This window comes from Staurois parvus, unplaced genomic scaffold (genome assembly GCF_062004578.1).
Source record: "Staurois parvus isolate SC_StPar_1 unplaced genomic scaffold, SC_StPar_1.0 ptg000586l, whole genome shotgun sequence".
Taxonomy (NCBI): domain Eukaryota; kingdom Metazoa; phylum Chordata; class Amphibia; order Anura; family Ranidae; genus Staurois; species Staurois parvus.
Genome location: NW_028318382.1, coordinates 5,917,808 through 5,936,629, shown reverse-complemented (window position 1 = coordinate 5,936,629; position 18,822 = coordinate 5,917,808). Strand labels below are relative to the sequence as shown.

The 18,822-nt window shown below is 42.8% G+C and overlaps 1 protein-coding gene across 1 annotated transcript; it reads left to right on the top strand.

The window, feature by feature from the left end:
* Positions 1-10,215: 10,215 nt before the first annotated feature.
* On the top strand, positions 10,216-18,562 carry NEFL (neurofilament light chain). Its single transcript, XM_089692496.1, has 4 exons — positions 10,216-11,286; positions 12,922-13,046; positions 15,940-16,301; positions 17,391-18,562. Exons 1-4 carry the CDS (start codon positions 10,252-10,254, stop codon positions 17,540-17,542), a joined length of 1,674 nt encoding a protein of 557 aa, XP_089548622.1. The 5' UTR covers positions 10,216-10,251; the 3' UTR covers positions 17,543-18,562.
* Positions 18,563-18,822: the final 260 nt, after the last annotated feature.

The window sequence follows — 18,822 nt, the reverse complement described above, 5'->3', positions numbered from 1 at the left end:
AGCTGAAAGCCAGTGGGAGGGAGAGGAGAAGCAGCCAGCTTTTAGCTGCTGCGGAGAGAGCCATACAGGGGTATAGTTCCAGTAACTGCCCCCATGCTGTGCTGATTACCCTCCCTGCCCACATACAATTGCCCTAGTTGAATGGGCCCCCTGTACAGAAGGACTGGTGGTACCCCCTTGTCCACAGGCCTGCTTGTCCATGTCTCCTTGCTCTGTCATATCTGGCTTTGATTGACAGCAATGGGAGCCAATGGCAAACAGAAGTGAGGGGAGAGAAGAGCTGCAGATGTGCACAGCGCTAGATCGAATGAGGGCTCAGGTAAGTAAAAGTGGATGTGTGATGAACTAAAAGCACAGAGAGAGAGCACACAGAACCCAAAGTGTGGTCGTTTACTGGGGAGTTTTTTGGGGTGCAGATATTTGAACAGCTAGTCCACAGAACAACACAAGACACCGCAATACAGTAGGGTTCTCAGGATGGCAATATGGGACAACAGGGGGGGATAGTCCACAGGGTTAAATAAGACAGAGCGACAGGGCACTGCAGGGATTGGAGTCCATGGGCAAGGGTTTTGGGCAGAATCGGGCTAAGTCCAGCACAGGTCAGAGGTCTGGGCACAACGGGGTTAATCCAGTACATGGGATGCAGAGCAGGGCAGAGAGAGGTGAGCCCACACAGGGCAGATAGGGTTGAGTCCACACAGGGCAGAGGTCTGAGCACAATGGGGTTAATCCAGTAAATGGGATGCAGAGCAGGGCAGAGAGGGTTAAGTCCAATGCAGGGCAGAGGTCCGGGCACAACGGGTTAGTCCAATACACAGGATGCAGAGCAAGGCAGAGGTCCGAGCACAATGGGGTTAGTCCACTACAGATGATGCAGGGCAGGGCAGAGGTCCTGGCACAATGGGGTTAGTCCAATACAGAGGATGCAGGGCAGGGCAGAGGTCCGGGCACAATGGGGTTAGTCCAATACACAGGTTGCAGAGCAGGACAGAGGTACGGGCACAATGGGGTTAGTCCAATACACAGGATGCAGAGCAGGGCAGAGGTCCGGGCACAACGGGGTTAATCCAATACACAGGATGCAGAGTCCCAGTGTCCAGAAAGCTGCAGAGACAATGTAGAACCACAAGTCCCAGCAGTGCAAAAAAGCAAAGCACAGCATCTCCTAGGGAGGCCTTCAGCCATGAGCTGCTCTGTCCATCCTGACTCAAGCTCTACACATTCTGCAAGATTTCTCTCACCAAAGGAACATTATATGGTCCTTTCAATTTGACCAAGCCTCAAGCCCCCAGTGCTGACACGTCTGGCTTTTCACAGCCATGGGACACCATGCTATCTGTGCCTCCCGCTGAGATCAACCTCATCTCCCACCCCCTGTGGGGCACAGGAACTCCTAGATTTAAGTAAGCAGACAAGCTGAATGCTTGACACACTTGTTGAGTTCAACAAAACAACACAAAAATAAAATAATGTTTCTGCTCTCCATCACAGGGTGTGACGGGAGATTCTGATGCCTAAACATTTTTTACCTTAATGCAAGGAATGTATAAAGGTAAAAAATGGTTAGGCTTTATAACCACTTTAAGCTTCAAGAGAGAATTCTGTAGGATTTGGAACTACTCAAGTGGAATTTCTGTTTGTCCAATAGCTGTCTTCTTCGTGGATGTGGAGGTAGTTCAGCCAAGACCTGGGGTACCTTTGCAGGAGACCTCATAGGATAGGGGCTTGTGGTGAATGTTAATGTCTGCTTAACTCGATTACATATCTAACTTTTTATATCCACCTATAGTTGTGGCAAACTTTTTTTACAATTGGGAGTGGTGAGAGGTTAGAATCACTGAGAGATTTTTTGGCATCTGTGTCTCCATCAGAGAGGACACTCAAATTGTCCTTATCACCAATGTCACCTGGGAATAATAGCAGAGTAAATCCAAATTTAGTTTTGTTGCCTGAACAAAAATTGAAGAAAAATATTCCAGTTTAGACACTTGTTTCTGTGATAACTAATCCTGGACAGACATTTTCTCACTTTCTAATTATTATACAGGATGGGTTGTGAAGGGAAATCTCCCTTCAGGCAGCGAATGGAAATGGACAGTGGTTTTAAAATGAACCTTCCATTAAAAATAAAGGTCCACTTCCCTACCATCTCCCCACCACCCAATAGCAAAAGCTCGAAAGGTAAAGATTTGCAAAACAAAAAAAAAAGATCAAAACTGCTCATCTCAGTCCCAGCGTCCAGGATGCATGAGTGACATGTACACTGTACTTTACTGCTGCCTCCTAGGATAGTTGGATACTTGATGTTCTGCAAGAATGCATCCTATCCCATTGCAGGAATGCATTCTCATTTTAGGATTAGGAGTGCCCATCTCAATGAGGAGGAAGCAATGAGGGGTGGTGACATCATACACAACTCCTGGAAGCTGCGACCAAGTTGAGTAGTTTTTTTTTTTGTTTTTTGTTTTTTTTATATTTATTTAAAAAATTTGGATTACAGGTTATTTTTTTAGACAGTAGGGGGTAGGGGTGGTGTGGTGTTAAGAAGGGGGGAGGGTTTGTTAGGAAGAATTATTAAGCTCAGAGAGGCAATCTGAGACTTATAATTCCACATCATTTATAATCCATTATTGTGGTTAAAAGCACATCTAAAGCCAACATTTTTTTTCCTTTTGAATAGAGAAGGAGAGAGTTAAAAAAGAATTATCACTTTTTTTACATTAGTGAGTTCCTGATAGGACAAAGAACATGTAATACTTGTCAATGAATAGTACCTCCGCATACCTTATTAAATCGTAAATACCTACTCTCATACACCCTTTAAGAAAAGTAATACTTTCACCCTTGAAAATAAATCAATATAACCAACCTTCTCTATTAAAAACACTCCTATCCCAATATCCCACATAAATAGTCATAAACTCATCCAAAAAACTTAAATAAATAAAAAAAATAAAGTCAAATAAAAATGCCCCAAGAAATGTGTCCAAAATATAAGTCCAATCACAAATCCAAAGGACACTCTTTCAAAATCCAGTGTGGGATTCCAATTGTCTTATCGCTCTTCGCGAAAAAGTCCAGGAAGTGACGAAACTCGTCGGAACACGTGACGTCTGACGCACTCATGCGGAAACCGGAAGTGCCGTCATGACCATTTTGAAAGTGGGAACATGTGTTTTCCTTTACCAGGAAAACACTATACCTGCTCTATGTGTTGGAGTGAATTTCCACGGACTTCAATGGCTGATATCTACAAACCTTAATATAAGATTTAAATAAATGTCTTTATACTTTGATAAATATACCTTTTGAGTCTCCTATTTTACCTTTATGAGGAAAATGGAAGAGTAACCACAGGAGTGTTAGTAAGCTGGAAAGTGGTACTAACTGACCAAGGATATCCTGCAAAGCTTGTCATTACTTCCAGAGGATAATTATTCATTTACACTAGTTGGAGGATTATTCACCATTTGAGTTGGAGTGTTCACGGATATTGATTGGGTGAATTGTATAAATATATACATTTATTTACATATTTATTGTATATTTTTAATTTTTTTTTTTATTATTATGCTGTGGTTTCACTTGTGATTAGAGTGTACATGACATGCTGTTTGCATGAAACACAGGTTTGCTCACAGCCGCATTTATGTAGTTTGGTGCACTTTTATTTGCACAGATATTATATTTTCATGCATCTGATTTTTATAGAAGGTAATACACTATTATAGTTTTATTTCTTTGAGGTTCACGAAGAGTGATAAGACAATTGGAACCCAACACTGGATTTTGAAAGCGTGACCTTTGGATTTGTGATTGGACTTATATTTTGGACACATTTCTTGGGACATTTTTATTTGACTTTATTTTCTTTTATTTATTTAAGTTTTTTGGATGAGTTTATGACTATTTATGTGGGTATTGGGATAGGGGTGTTTTTATTAGAGAAGGTTGGTTATATATATAATACATGTGCCATTTCCCTAGGTACCCTGGAACACTGCCTGTGAAGTCAGATAGGGCTCCCCCATGTCCCCATGGAGTAACCAAATACCATAGCTCCCAAATTTCTGAAATGGGAAAGAGGTACGTCTATTAGCAAGTATTAAGGCGAAGACACTCCCCTGCCACACCCCTCGTGGTAGTAATACAGGCCACTCACAAAGCATAAGTAGGTTTGAGCTGGTAAATTATTAAGCATCCGCTGTAGTGAAGGAGTGTGAAGCCTCTGGATGGATGGTGGTCACCGGCATCTGGCGGTGAGGCTGGTGGCTTCCAGCATGTCCTCCTAGTTCCGGGATTCCCTTGGTTGAGACGTCACTTCCGGTCACGTGATAGCAGGGGTTGGCGTGCGTTTGGAGCATGTGTGCTCCATCATCAGGCATTCGGAGCACGCATGCTCCAAAACGCGCACCAACCCCCACTATCACATGACCGGAAGTGACAGCTCAACTGAGGGAATTCCAGAACTAGGAGAACGTGCTGGAAACCACCAGCACCACCGCCAGATGCCAGTGACCACCATCAATCCAGAGTCTTCACATTCCTTCACTACAGGGGATGTGTAATAATTTACAAGCGCAAACCTACTTACTTATGCTTTGTGAGTGGCCTGTATTATTACACTTTTTATTCATTAAAAAGCTTTTATACTGCACTTAGGGGGCACCACCTCTTTCTTCCTAAACCCCACAGTTGAGCCAGGCTTTTGCCCCTCTTCCCAACTGCTATCCCCTTTAGCTGCAGAGGCAGCGGCCAGGGTGTACACAGGCCATGGCTGCAATGCTTTGCTTCACAGCCATGGCAGGCATTATAACCCCTGTCACTTTCAGCAGGTGTAGTGCCCACTAACCTCGACTCATTCATGTGAATGGGGCAGCTCTGCAATGTACATGGTTGTGGCGCAGTAGATACAACGCCTCCTCACCGCCTGTCACATGCTCTCTAATGAGTGATGTGAAAGTGGATTACTTTTCAGAAAGCACCACAAGTATGAACAAGTCCTTGAACACTTTTTGATAGATAAATAGCACATTTTTATACAGGTCTATATGTCAGACCAATATGCGGTACAATTATGGAGGAAAGAGGAACTTTTTTCCAAAAGAGGGACGGTCCCTCTAAATCAGGGATGCTTGGGAACTATGGAAAGCTGTGAAACAAAATTATGACAACTCTCCTTTGAAGTCTGAGTTCATGTTTGGAACATGTTAAGCCCATATCTAGGGTGTTGCATGATAGCAAGCGGAGGTTCCTCTCCTCTGCAGCTGCTGTCACATTGGTGCAGTTGTGAGGGGTTCTGCCCACACAGCTGCAACATTTGTTCAGAGGGATGTTTGAATGAATGTACTACATGTCCCATCTGCCACCACAGCAGACGGCTCTCAGCAAACTAGAAAGCAGCTGATAAGCATCCTTGCAGGGGCGTCCCTAGGGTTGGTGTCACCCGGTGCGATAACACTTGGTGACCCCCCTCCAACGATCCCCGTAGAATGGATCGGATCTGCGGATTGAGCATAATGGATCGGAGTCCGATCCATTATGCTCCCCAATCCGCAGATCCGATCTATCCTGCGGCAATCGTCGGCTTGCTTTACAACTTACTTTTTCGTGAAGCGGGTCCGGTGTCACCCCGTATAGGTTGCATGCTGACGATCCCCGTAGGATGGTTTGGATCTGCAGATTGAGCGTAATGGATCAGAGTCTGATCTATTATGCTCCCCAATCCGCAGATCCGATCCATCCTGCGGGAATTGTCAGCTTGCTTTACAACTTACCTTTTCGTGGATCGGGTCCGGTGTCACCCCGTGCGGTAGGTGTCACTCGGTGTGGCGCGCACCCCCCGCTCCTGTCTCGGGACGCCACTGCATCCTTGTAGTCCATTGACACTTCCTCCAATTTTAATAACAGAAAGCCTTTTCAGAGGTACAGGCAGAAAGCTGGAGTAAATGTCTGCAGAAGCCTGACATTGCACCTGTGATCCACTGATCGTAGGTGCAATGATTTTCAGGCTACAAGGGAAAAAATAGTAAGTGCACATTTTTCCTGCATAAATATGTGCATTTATAATTTTTTCCCTAAAGGTGAACTTATCCGTTAAAACAATATAAATGCAAACCCAAAAATGTAATATATTGCAGTTTACCAATCATTAGGTGTGTTGGCTGCATTTGTTTCCATTTAAGGCTTTTTCCTACTGTTTTCACCTGGTGATCTGGCCAGCAACACACCTCCTGTATTAGAGTGCCCCCAGTCTGAACGACGTAGCTCAGGGGGCACTTTTGGAAAGCAGCATTGTCAACCTGGGGAAGGGGGGGAAGAGTGTTTGATGTACTAGAAGATTTAGATACGCTAACAAATTGAAGACAAACTCCAGCTTATTCTTTGTAAGCAATTACGGCAACAGATTTATTTCCTTTTGAGATAAAGGTTTCACATAAATAAAAAAAATCAGATCATTGTAAGCACCACTGTTTGTAGTTAATGGTTTGTTTTATCTCTTCAATGGTTACATCTGCAGGGCAGCTTGTTCTTTTCAAAAACAACAGACTTACTGACAGGATCACCAGATAAAAAAAGAAAAGAAAAAGAAAGCCCAAAGAAGAAAAGTAATGCAGCTACCACATCTATGTAATATATTGCAGATTACCAATCAATAGATGTGGTGGCTGCATTCATTTTCTTTCTTAAGTCTCTCCCCCCCCTCTTCTTCTGTTTTTACCTGGTGATTTGACCAGTAACATATCTCCTGTAAGAGAGTGCCTCCACTCCGGATAAAGGAGCAACAGAGACACCTTTCAATAGCAGCATTGTCAGTCTAGGGGGGGGGGGAGTGTTACATGTACTAGCAGATTTAGATACACTAACAAATTGAAGCCAACCTCCGGCTAATACTTGATGAGCTCTTACAGCAATAGATTGTTTTCCTTTTGGGATACAGGTTCTACATATATAAATAAAAGCAGATCATTGTAAGCACCCCTGTCAGTGGTTAATGGTTTGTCTCATCTATTTAACTGCTACATCTGCAGTACAGCTTGCTCTGTTGAAACATGTCAGACTTACTGGCTGAATCACCAGGTGAAATTAAACGAAACAAAGTCTAGAAAGAAAACGAATACAGCCACCACATCTAAAAATTGATAAGCTGCAATATGATAAATGTTTGCTGTTGTCTTTCAGGGCCAGGTCACACCGCAAAACTGCACTCCATATCCATTGTGGATATGTTTCTGCTTGAGTGTTTTTTACATGTTTTTGATGCATTTCCAGATGTATTCCAGAACATTTTTTTGTTCTTTTTTTCCCTGGTTTTATTTCCACTGTACAGGGGTCTGGTGCATTTTTTATGAGTTTTTGATGCATTTCGGGCTTTTTTTATGCGTTCCAGTCCAGTCCAGTCCAGTCCAGTGCAGGACAGAGCATGCTCTGTTTTTGTTTCTGGAACTGGAACGCCCTGGAATTGACTGCACTGGTGTGAACTATGCCATCGGAAACATAACCTACTTTCCATGAGTTTTTGATGCAGAACAAAAATGCAATGGACTGCATGCAGTGTGAACTGGTCCTAATACCACTTTAATTTACTTCAATGTTTCATGGTTTACATAAATAAATAAAAGTTGATCATTGTAAGCACCCTTGACATTGGTAAATGGTTTGTCTCATCTATTTAGCTTCCAAATGAAGCTTGCTCTCTTCACAAATATTAGACTTCACTGAATCACCAGGTGAACATAAAAGAAAGAAAGCCTAAAAAGAAAACTAATGCAGCCACCACATCTAAGAATTGGTAAGCTGCAATATAATAAATTCTTGCTGTTGGCTTTCCTATCACTGTATTTTACTTCAATGGAGTTGATTTACTAAAGGCAAATAGACTGTGCGCTTTACAAGTGCAGTTTCACTCTGCAAGGGCATTTGTTCCAGAGCTTAGTAAATGAAGGGGAGCTCTGTTGACGTCCATCGTCCAATCATGTGCAACCAAAAATGCTTTTTTTCCCCCTCGCATGCGATAGGGTGCTATTTGCAAAGTGAATCTTCATCTCATTTACTAAGCTCTGGTGCAAATGCCTTTCCACAGTGAAACTCCAATGTTTCAAGGTTTTCCACAAATAAACAAACAAACAAATAAATAAAAGCCCATCATTGTAAGCACCCCCGTCAGTGGTAAATAGATTGACTCAAACATCTAACTGCAACATCTGCGGGACAGCTTGTTCTTTTGAAAAACAACAGATTTACTGGCAAGATCACCGGGAAAGAAAGAAAGAAAGCAGCTCTGGTGCAACTGCACTTCCAAAGTGCACAGACTAATTGCCTTTAGTAAATCAACCCCAATGTTTCAAGGTTTTACATAAATAAAATCCCATCATTGTAAGCACCCCTGTCGGTGGTAAATGGTTTGACTAAGAGAAAAGAAAGAAAGAAAGAAAGAAAGAAAGAGAGAAAAGAAAAGAAAGAGAGGGAAAGAGAAAGAAAGAAAGCAGCTCTGGTGCAACTGCACTTCCAAAGTGCACAGACTAATTGCCTTTAGTAAATCAACCCCAATGTTTCAAGGTTTTACATAAATAAAATCCCATCATTGTAAGCACCCCTGTCGGTGGTAAATGGTTTGACTAAAAGAAAAGAAAGAAAGAAGGAAAGAGAAAAGAAAGAAAGAGAAAAGGAGAGAGAAAGAAAGGGAAAAGGAGAGAGAAAGAAAGAGAGAAAAAAAGGGAAAAAAAAAGAAAAGAAAGAGAGGGAAAGAAAGAAAGAGAGAAAGAAAGAAAGCAGCTGTGGTGGAAATGCTGTTCCATAGTGCAACATAGTGCACAGATTATTTGCCTTTAGTAAATCAACCCCAATTTTTCAAAGTTTTACATAAATAAATAAAAGCCCATCATTGTAAGCACCCCCGTCAGTGGTAAATAGATTGACTCAAACATCTAACTGCAACATCTGCGGGACAGCTTGTTCTTTTGAAAAACAACAGATTTACTGGCAAGATCACCGGGAAAGAAAGAAAGAAAGAGAAAGAAAGCAGCTCTGGTGCAACTGCACTTCCAAAGTGCACAGACTAATTGCCTTTAGTAAATCAACCCCAATGTTTCAAGGTTTTACATAAATAAAATCCCATCATTGTAAGCACCCCTGTCGGTGGTAAATGGTTTGACTAACAGAAAAGAAAGAAAGAAGCAAAGAGAAAAAGAAAGAGAAAATAAAGAAAAAGAAAGAGAAAAGGAGAGAGAAAGAAAGAAAGGGAAAAGGAGAGAGAGAGAGAGAGAGAGAGAGAGAGAGAGAGATCGATCCCCCATCTCTCCCCCCGAGAGAGAGAGAGAAAGAGAGGGAAAGAAAGAAAGAAAGAGAGAAAGAAAGAAAGCAACTGTGGTGGAAATGCTGTTCCATAGTGCAACATAGTGCACAGATTATTTGCCTTTAGTAAATCAACCCCAATTTTTCAAAGTTTTACATAAATAAATAAAAGCCCATCATTGTAAGTACCACTGTCAGTGGTAAATGGTTTGACAAAAAAAGAAAGAAAGGAAAGAGAGAAACAAAGAGAAAATAATGAAAGAAAGAAAGAAAGAGAAAGGAAGGAAGGAAGGAAGGAAGGAAGGAAGGAAGGAAGGAAGGAAGGAAGGAAGGAAGGAAGGAAGGAAGGAAGGAAGGAAGGAAGGAAGGAAAGAAAGAAAGAAAGAAAGAGAAAGAAAGAAAGAAAAAGAGAGCAAATGCAGCCACACATATAATAATTTATAAGCTGAGATATATTACATTTTTGTTTTTGGGTTGAATACTGCTAAACGCTGGCTACACATTATACATTTTTTTGTACAATTTCCTTTAGATTTACCAAATCCATATAATATGAGGTCAAACCTCACCACTTTCAAATGATATGCAGACAGGCCGCTGCACTACATGGTTGAAGGTGAATGTAAAAGAGATGGAACATGAACACTGTGTAATGTACAGCCAGCTTTACACACTCTATCCTAGAGAAAACCAGGGCTTTAGACCCTCATTTAAGCACGGATGTGGGCTGCAGGATTCCTAGCGGTTCTTGTGTCGGTCAGGGGCCCCCGGTGCCAAGACTGGATCTGCAGCTCTCAGCTCCTTCTCCTGGGCTGGGGAACGTGGGCGGGTCCGCAGTGTGTGCTGTCCTTGGTGCTGATTTATAAAGTGCAGGCGGCGGCGGTGCGCATGCTCGCCCCTGTCCCGTGCGCTATAAGTAGGTGTGCAGGAGGGTTCCGCCGGCCAGCCCGCACCATGAGCTCGTACAGCTACGACCCGTACTACAGCAGCTCCTACAAGCGCCGAGTGGTGGAGAGCAGCCCTCGGCTGCACGTGCGGAGCAGCTATGTGTCCCCCAGCAGGAGCAGCTACTCCCCCGGCATCGGCAGCAGCATGCGCCGGAGCTACACCTCCTCCTCGTCCGCCGCCTCCACCCTGCTGCCCAGCGTCGACTCCCTGGACCTGACCCAGGTGGCCGCCATCAGCAGTGACCTGAAGATAGTCCGCACCCAGGAGAAGGCTCAGCTCCAGGACCTCAATGACCGCTTCGCCAGCTTCATCGAGCGGGTCCACGAGCTGGAGAAGCGCAACAAGGTGCTGGAGGCGGAACTGCTCCTACTCCGCCAGAAGCACAGCGAGCCGTCCCGGCTGAGGGACCTGTACGAGCACGAGGTGCGGGAGCTCCGCCTGGCCCACGAGGAAGCCGCGGGGGACAAGCAGACACTGCGCGCGGAGCGGGAGCGCCTGGAGGACGCCCTGAGAGGGCTGCAGGTGCGCTACGAGGAGGAGGCGCTGAGCCGGGAGGACGCGGAGGCCAGGCTGCTGGATGTGCGGAAGGAGGCTGACATGGCGGCGCTGGCCCGGGCCGAGCTAGAGAAGAGGATGGACAGCCTTCTGGACGAGATCGCCTTCCTGAAGAAGGTGCACGAAGAGGAGCTGGCCCAGCTGCAGTCCCAGGTGCAGTACGCCCAGATCTCCCTGGAAGTGGACGTAGCCAAGCCGGACCTCAGCTCTGCCCTGCGAGACATCCGGGCGCAGTACGAAAAGCTGGCGGCCAAGAACATGCAGTCCGCGGAGGAGTGGTTCAAGTCCAGGTTCACCGTCCTGACGCAGAGCGCCGCGCGGAACACAGACGCAGTGCGGGCTGCCAAGGACGAAATGTCAGAGAGCCGGAGGATGCTCAAAGCCAAAGGGCTGGAGATCGACGCCTGCCGGGGGGTCAATGACGCTCTGCAGAGGCAGATCCAGGAGCTGGAGGACAAGCAGAGCTCGGAGGTGGCACAGATGCAGGTACTTGGGTGTGACGGGGCAATAGGGTGCCAGTGCAATGCCAGATTCAGCTTCAGCACCCTGGACAGATCGCATCAGCCTCTGATCTGTTCAATGGTGACTACAGGTAACAGAAAGAACCTTCACATTGGTGTCTGTTTAACCCGAAATTCACATAACGTGCACTCATTTATAAATGGAATCTTATAATAAAAATAGATCTATTTAACTTCCTGAGTAGGGGCAATCTGTGTCAAAAGAAAAGAAAAAGAAATATATGTATGTATAGCATATCTATCTATCTATATATCATATATCTGCAGAGTTTGTCTGAAACTGAAAATCACAACTTCATTCACTTCATTCATCGCTGTTCGCCTATAAAGCTTTGCACCAGTTAGGGGATGTCCCAATGCAGTTAGATATATCATCTGTACTTTCACTTTAATGATATTGAAATCCACATTAGTCCAGTGTCCATATTATCTTTTGCAGCCATGCGCTTTATATAAATTGTGCAATTTCTTTCAAAACCAGAAATTTAATAAAATATAGATGAGTGATGGCAAAATAAAATCCATGGAGTCTGAGATAGATATATATATATATATATATCAGACTCCATGGATCTTTTTTTGCCATCACTCGTCTATATTTTATAAAATTTCTGCTTTTGATAGAAATTGCACTATATATATATATATATATATATATATATCTCAATCAATAAATTTTGCTGTAGAAAAAAATTTCACAAGTTATGTTTCAATGAATTTCTGTATATATATATATATATATATATATATATATTTATTTAATATTATTTATTTGTTTTCATTGACAAAATATATTTATTGCAGCTAAATGTCCGGTGTGAACCAGTTTGACAATAAATAATATACAATCTTGATTGTGGAAATGTCACTCCGCCAGTTCAAGGTAGCCTAGGACTTGTAGTTCTGCATCTGCTGGAATCTTAGTTTGTAAATCTGCCAAAACCCCTAATGATTGTCAGACAGAGAATTCCTTTCATTCACATAATTTACAGTTTTGTAGAGGATTCTGTCGCTCCATACATTAGATGTCTACATTTAGACTTGTTCAGTAAAACCCTGCAAAGAGCAGTAATAGAGAACATAGTACAGTAAGGTATAGCAGATGTTACCTTTCATCAGTATTGCTTCTAGTTCTTTTAATAAACTATTTTGTGCCTGCTTTAGAACCAACATTATATTATCATGGATTTGGTGCAGTGAAAATATTCACTCTATAAAGCAATGATCGTCCTTTATTTGTTAGTTCACAGCATATTTTCTTAGTATTTTATGAATTTAAGTTCTCTTTAATTAAAAAAAAGGGGGCACACCAGTAAAGTAACCAGTATATCTTTAATAAAAAAAAGAAACGGATAACTAGAAAACTTATTTCTGGTGGTCAATGATAAAAAGAAATATGGTACACAGTTATAAGATCATAATACTAACAGTGCTATCATTAAAAAAAATTTTTTTGCCAAATGATAATAATGTGTGTATGATTAAATCACAACCTTTAATGTTGCCACACCCAGGTTCACTGTGCCATGTGTCCTTCTGTATTATATGGTTGTATATTTTTTTTAATTTTAATTATCTTTTATTCATTTGTTGACCACAGGATGCCATAAACAAATTAGAAGATGAACTTAGGAATACAAAGAGTGAAATGGCAAGGTATCTGAAAGAGTATCAGGATCTGCTTAATGTCAAGATGGCGTTGGATATAGAAATTGCTGCATACAGGTAGGATGCTGCACTGCCTGCCTGCAAATATGGCACTATACAGTGCCCCCTTCATATATTTTATATACAGCAGATAATTTGCTGTCAGAATTTCATTACTAGTCTTTATAACACAGTGCAGCACTGCCAGCCTCAATTTCTGAAGGTAATGGTCATCCCACAGATACAGTATCTGTAATGAAGTGAATATTTTTTTTTGTAGAATGTGTATTTTAGCTTTTTTTATTAGCCATAATGGCTTAATAAAATACTACAAATATGCTAAAACTTTGAAGAATATTTAAGAGATATTAAACCCAACAGCAAACATTTATTGTATTGCAACTTACCAATTTTTAAATGTGATGGTTGCATTGGTTTTCTTTTTAGGCTTTTTTCTTTTATTTTCACCTGGTGATATGGCCAATAAGTCTGTTGTCTTTAAATAGAACAAGCTGTTCTGCAGATGTATCAGTAACAGGGTTGAGACAAACCATTTACCACTGACAGTGGTGCTTGCAAGGATCAGCTTTTTCAAAATTATTTATGTAAAACCTTTATCCCAAAAGGAAAAAAAAAACCTGTTGCTGTAAGAGCTTCTAATAACATTTTAGTTGGAGTTTGTTATCAATTTGTTAGTGTATCTAGATTTGCAAATACAGCTAACACTCCCCTCCCACCAGATTAACAAGGGTGCTGTCCAAAGGTGCCCCCTGTGCAGGGGCGGACTGACCATTTGGAAACTCGGGCGCTGCCCGAGGGACCGGGGTCAGTAGGGGGCCCCACGAAATGCCCCTGGTACCTTTTTCATAGGCTTTTTTGAGTTTGGGCAAGGACACAGGGGCCCCATGATCCCCTATTGCCTGGGGGCCCTATGACTTGTCAGTCCGCCCCTACCCCTGTGCTCATTTATCCAGAGTGGGGGCACTCTAATCCTGTAGGTGTGTTATTGTCCAGATCACCAGGTGAAATCAGAAAGAAAAAGACTATAAAAGAAAACTAATGCAGCCACCACATCTAATGATGGATAAGCTGCAATATATTACATGTTTGGTTTTGGGTTTAATAATGCTTTAAAGGTATATTACAAATATTCTTATTCTGGTTATTACTGTCCAACAGAAAGTAAAAATGTTGCCTATACCTTCAAAGAACCTACAGTTATATGAATAGAAAAGGGATCTAAAAAGAGAAAAATGTTTTACTTTTCTGCTTTGCCTAGGATAATAAATAAAGTAAGAATACGATTTTTAAGCAAAACTGCCTTGTTTGTCTCAGACTTTTGGCTTGCACAATGACCTTGAGAAATTAAGTTGTGAAGATTTTACAAAGTAATTAACCGCTTGCCTACTGGGTACTTTTGTCCCTTTCCTGCCCAGGCCAATTTTTAGCTTTCAGCGCTGTTGCACTTTGAATGACAATTGTGTGGTCATGCAACACTATCCCAAACTTAATTTTTATCATTTTTTTTTAAACAAATAGAGCTTTCTTTTAGTGGTATTTAATCACCACTGGTGTTTTTATTTTATGCTAAACAAACAAAAAAAGACCAAAAAAGTTGAAGACAAAAAGTTTTTCTAAATTTCAGTTAAACAGTTTTGTAAATAAGTGATTATTCTTCTTCACTGATGTGCACTGATGAAGCTACACTGATGGGCACTGATAGGCTGCACTGATGGGCACAGATGAAGAGGCACTGATGAGGCTACACTGATAGGCGGCATTGATGGGCATTGATAGGCAGCATTGATGGGCACTGATAGGCGGTACTGATGGACATTGGTAGGTAGCACTGATGGACACTGATGGAAGGCACTGATAGGCGGCAATGATAGGTGGCACTGATGGGCATTGATAGGTGGCACTGATGGGCACTGATAGACGGCACTGATGGGCACTGATAGACGGCACTGATGGGCACTGACAGGCATCACTGATGGGCATTGATAGATGGCACTGATGGGCACTGATAGGCGGCACTGATAGGCGGTCCTGATGGGCACTGGTAGGCGGCACTGATGGGCACTGACAGGCATCACTGATGGGCACTGACAAGCACCACTGAGGATATGCTGATAGCCAGCACTAAATGCAGCACAAATGGGCACTGATAGCCAGCACGGATGGGCACTAATGGGCATTACTAGTCACACTGATGGGGCTACACTGATCATCAGGGCACTGATGATCAGTGTAGATCTCCCCCTGAGAAATGCCGCTTACTGGTTCTCCTCTCTTCATGCACTGTCAGTGTGAGGAGAGGACTGCCGATAACCTTCATTTCCTGTTTACATGTGATCAGCTGTGATTGGACACAGCTGGTCACGTGTAAAAGGCAGCTCTGACTGGCCCCCTACTTGGACATGTGATCAGCTGTGTCTGAAGGACACAGCGATCACAGATCATGCAGGGAGTGTGGATCAGATTGCGCACAGGGGTGTGGTTCTGTGAGGACATCAATGGACGCCCTCCCAGAACTAGCCAAACATGCTGTAGCCGTCTTTAGACTATAGCGCGGTCGGAAAGTGGTTAACGAAGATATAGGGGTTTATTTACTAAAGTTTCCTTGCAAATGTATGGGTATTCTTTGCAAAGTGCTTTTTCACCGCATTCAATAAGCTAAGTGAAAATCCCTTGCAAAGTGAATTGTCTGTTTGCCTTTAGTAAACCAACTTCATAGTCTTCAACAAAATGGTGACCGCCTACACACAGACACCGACTCCCTGTTGCAGACATGAGCAGGCTATGGCTCTTCAGAAATGGAACTGTTTTGCTGAGGCATGTTAATAATGGTTGGGTGATTCTGGGTACCTCCCAACTATTATTTAGCACAGTGTTATCTTTCCACAGCTTCACAATGAGTATCATGCTGTTGACTCTTCCTTTTACTGTGGTTTATCTACGTCTGTTACAGGAAGTTACTGGAAGGGGAAGAGACCAGGCTGAGTTTTTCTGGTGTTGGGGCCATCACCAGTGGATACACACAAGCTGCCCCTGTATTTGGACGCTCTTCATACAGCCTGCAGAGCAGCTCCTACATGTCTTCTCGCTCATTTCCTACCTACTACTCCAGAGATGTCCAAGAAGAGCAGCTTGATGTAGAAGAGACCATTGAGTCCACCAGGGCAGAAGAAGCAAAGGCTGAAGCCCCAGAGGATGAAGAAGAGGCTGCAGAAGAAGAAGAGGGAGAAGGTGAAGGAGAAGAAGAAGGAGAGGGAGAGGGAGAAGGTGAAGGAGAAGGTGAAGAAGAAGGAGGAGAGGAGGGAGAGGGAGAAGGTAAACATACTCAACAAAATAGCTGTTGATGGTTAATACATTTTAGATAACAGAACAAATCAGGATGCTCATAAGGTGCAACACAGAATCAATGATTCCACCCATTGCTTTAGATCCACTGTTTCTTCCCATTGCTCTACTTGATAAATGCCAAGAGCACTGGAGCATGGGAGAAATCCTCCCACATTTTCAGCATATACAATTATGACAGGACTACAAATAGTTGTCAGCCTTCTGTGTTAAGCTGATGTGAATCTGATGATATTCAACATTCCATTGACAGTATTTATAATGCAAACCTCCAGCATTTTTTGTGCATCCATCCTGCCCAACCCTCTTTGAAATCTGAAGAAAAAAATGAACAGTATACACACTTTATAACCTATAATATTTGGTCTGGTCACATCACGGATCCTCTTATTTCTTGTGGGTGGGTCCTGAACAGGGGCGGACTGACCATTTGGAAACTCGGGCACTGCCCGAGGGCCCGGGGTCAGTAGGGGGCCCCATGAGTTACCCCTGGTACCTTTTTCATAGGCTTTTTTGAGCTTGGACAAGGACATAGGGGCCCCATGACCCTCTATTGCCCGGGGGCCCCATGAGTTGTCAGTCCGCCCCTGGTCCTGAATGCTGCAGAGAGTGGCACCAAGCTCTCTGATACGTTCTTCTGTAAGTCTAGGATGGCTTGATGCCACCTCACCAAGGAGCTGGTCCTTGACACCCTGGACTCACAGAAAGTGGATTGAATGATGCTGGTTGTCATTCAGCCCAGAAATTGAATGTAGTTGTGATCCTGAGTGGGACAGCAATGGAGATGATGTGAGTACCTGGAAATCATAATTTTAAAAGTCATCATAAGCCGGAGATGTTACGTTCTATGGGGAGTTAATTATCCACACTGCTAATAAAAATATTAAATGGCGGTTCTACTGCACAGTATCTGCATTTGTAAACTATTTTTATTGCATAGATTAACCAGCAAATTAAGTCCTAGAAATCGCCAACCTGTGGCTTTTGGCTCCATAGGATCAAAGGGATCCTTGGTGGTCTATTTATGTGTTATAATTTTTGTAATTTTTACTTTCTCAGGAGGAGAAGAGGATGAGGGCAAGGAGGAGGAGGGAGATGAAGAGGAAGGTGAAGAAGAAGAGGGTAAGGAAGATGAAGCTGAAGAAGAGGGCGAGGAAGAAAAAGAAGGAGAAGATGAAGCCGCAGAAGAAGAAAGTAAAGATAAAAAATAGGTTCCTTGCAGTTTATGCCAAACACATGAATTATTTCCCAGCTAATAAAACCTTCTTACCACTCATACACTCTATCCCCCCCAGTTGCCTACAAATCACTTCTAATTCTACAGTTCACCTCTAATCACCTTTCTGTTTGATGTTGCCTTTCGTGTCTAGAGTTTGGACCCTCAAAGCTTTAATTAGGGTCCTTACCCCACCCTGGCCTGTCTTCCCAGGTTGTGCATGGTTAATCCAGGTGAGTCCAAAACCTGGAGCTTCCAGTCTATTCACAATCAGTGCAGAAAACTCCATGACATCCATACGTCTTCCTCTTTTCAAACCCACCTTCATCGTATGACTATCAGTAGATTTTATAGCAATACCAGTTTCACCAGGCTTCTCTTTAAATCAAGAGGAAAAAGGCAAATAGCCATGAGCCATTAATTTAAATGGCAAGACCCCCAAAACTGATATTTATGAGTATAAGGGGTGTAAATGGCCTCTGCGGCTGCAACATGATGACATCAATTTAATTCCAAGCCATGTGGTGACATGCCCCTGCTGAATCCTCTATAGAAATACATGAAACAAACAGTAGAGGGTGTGTGACCGCATTGAGAAGAATAAACCTATGTAAGCTGCACTACATTAGCAGTAACATAGATTGGAGCTAGGGTTTTTAGGGGAAATCACCTTCCCTGCTCCCTGAGAGGCTTAGGACATCAATGAATGTCTAAACCTCGTGTCTTCCACCCAAAAATGACATGATATTAGTTTTTGGTGGTGGTCCATATTATCACCTGTGGTCTGATTTTAAGGGAAGACTGAAATTTTGCTTCCCAAGAACCATAGCATCGGAGGTGCTTTATCCTCCTCATTGTTTGCAAGGCAGTGTTGCACTTTTGCCCCACCCCCAGCACTGCTGATTGCAAGGCAATGGTTAGCTACAGCTAATGAATATGTTGGTGGCTTTTGTGGATCTGTGTGTACTTTACTCGCAATAAAGAGACAAGCAGCATCCAGTCAGCAAACTGAAAATGTGTGCTACCAATGTGTATTTATTTCTTGTCACATACTTGGTGGAAGAGGTTGGATGAGTCATTATTGCAGTAAGGCATAGCGGGTAAAGTTCATGATGGCTATGCATTTATCGCAATTCATTCTATACTACCAGCATCAACATTAATGTGGAACTAATGTGAAATTGCATACTTTAAAGCTAAGCTCCAGGCACACAAAGAAGCACCAGTCAATACGGATTTGTATCAGTTGTAAATACTTTAAATTATTTTTTAAGT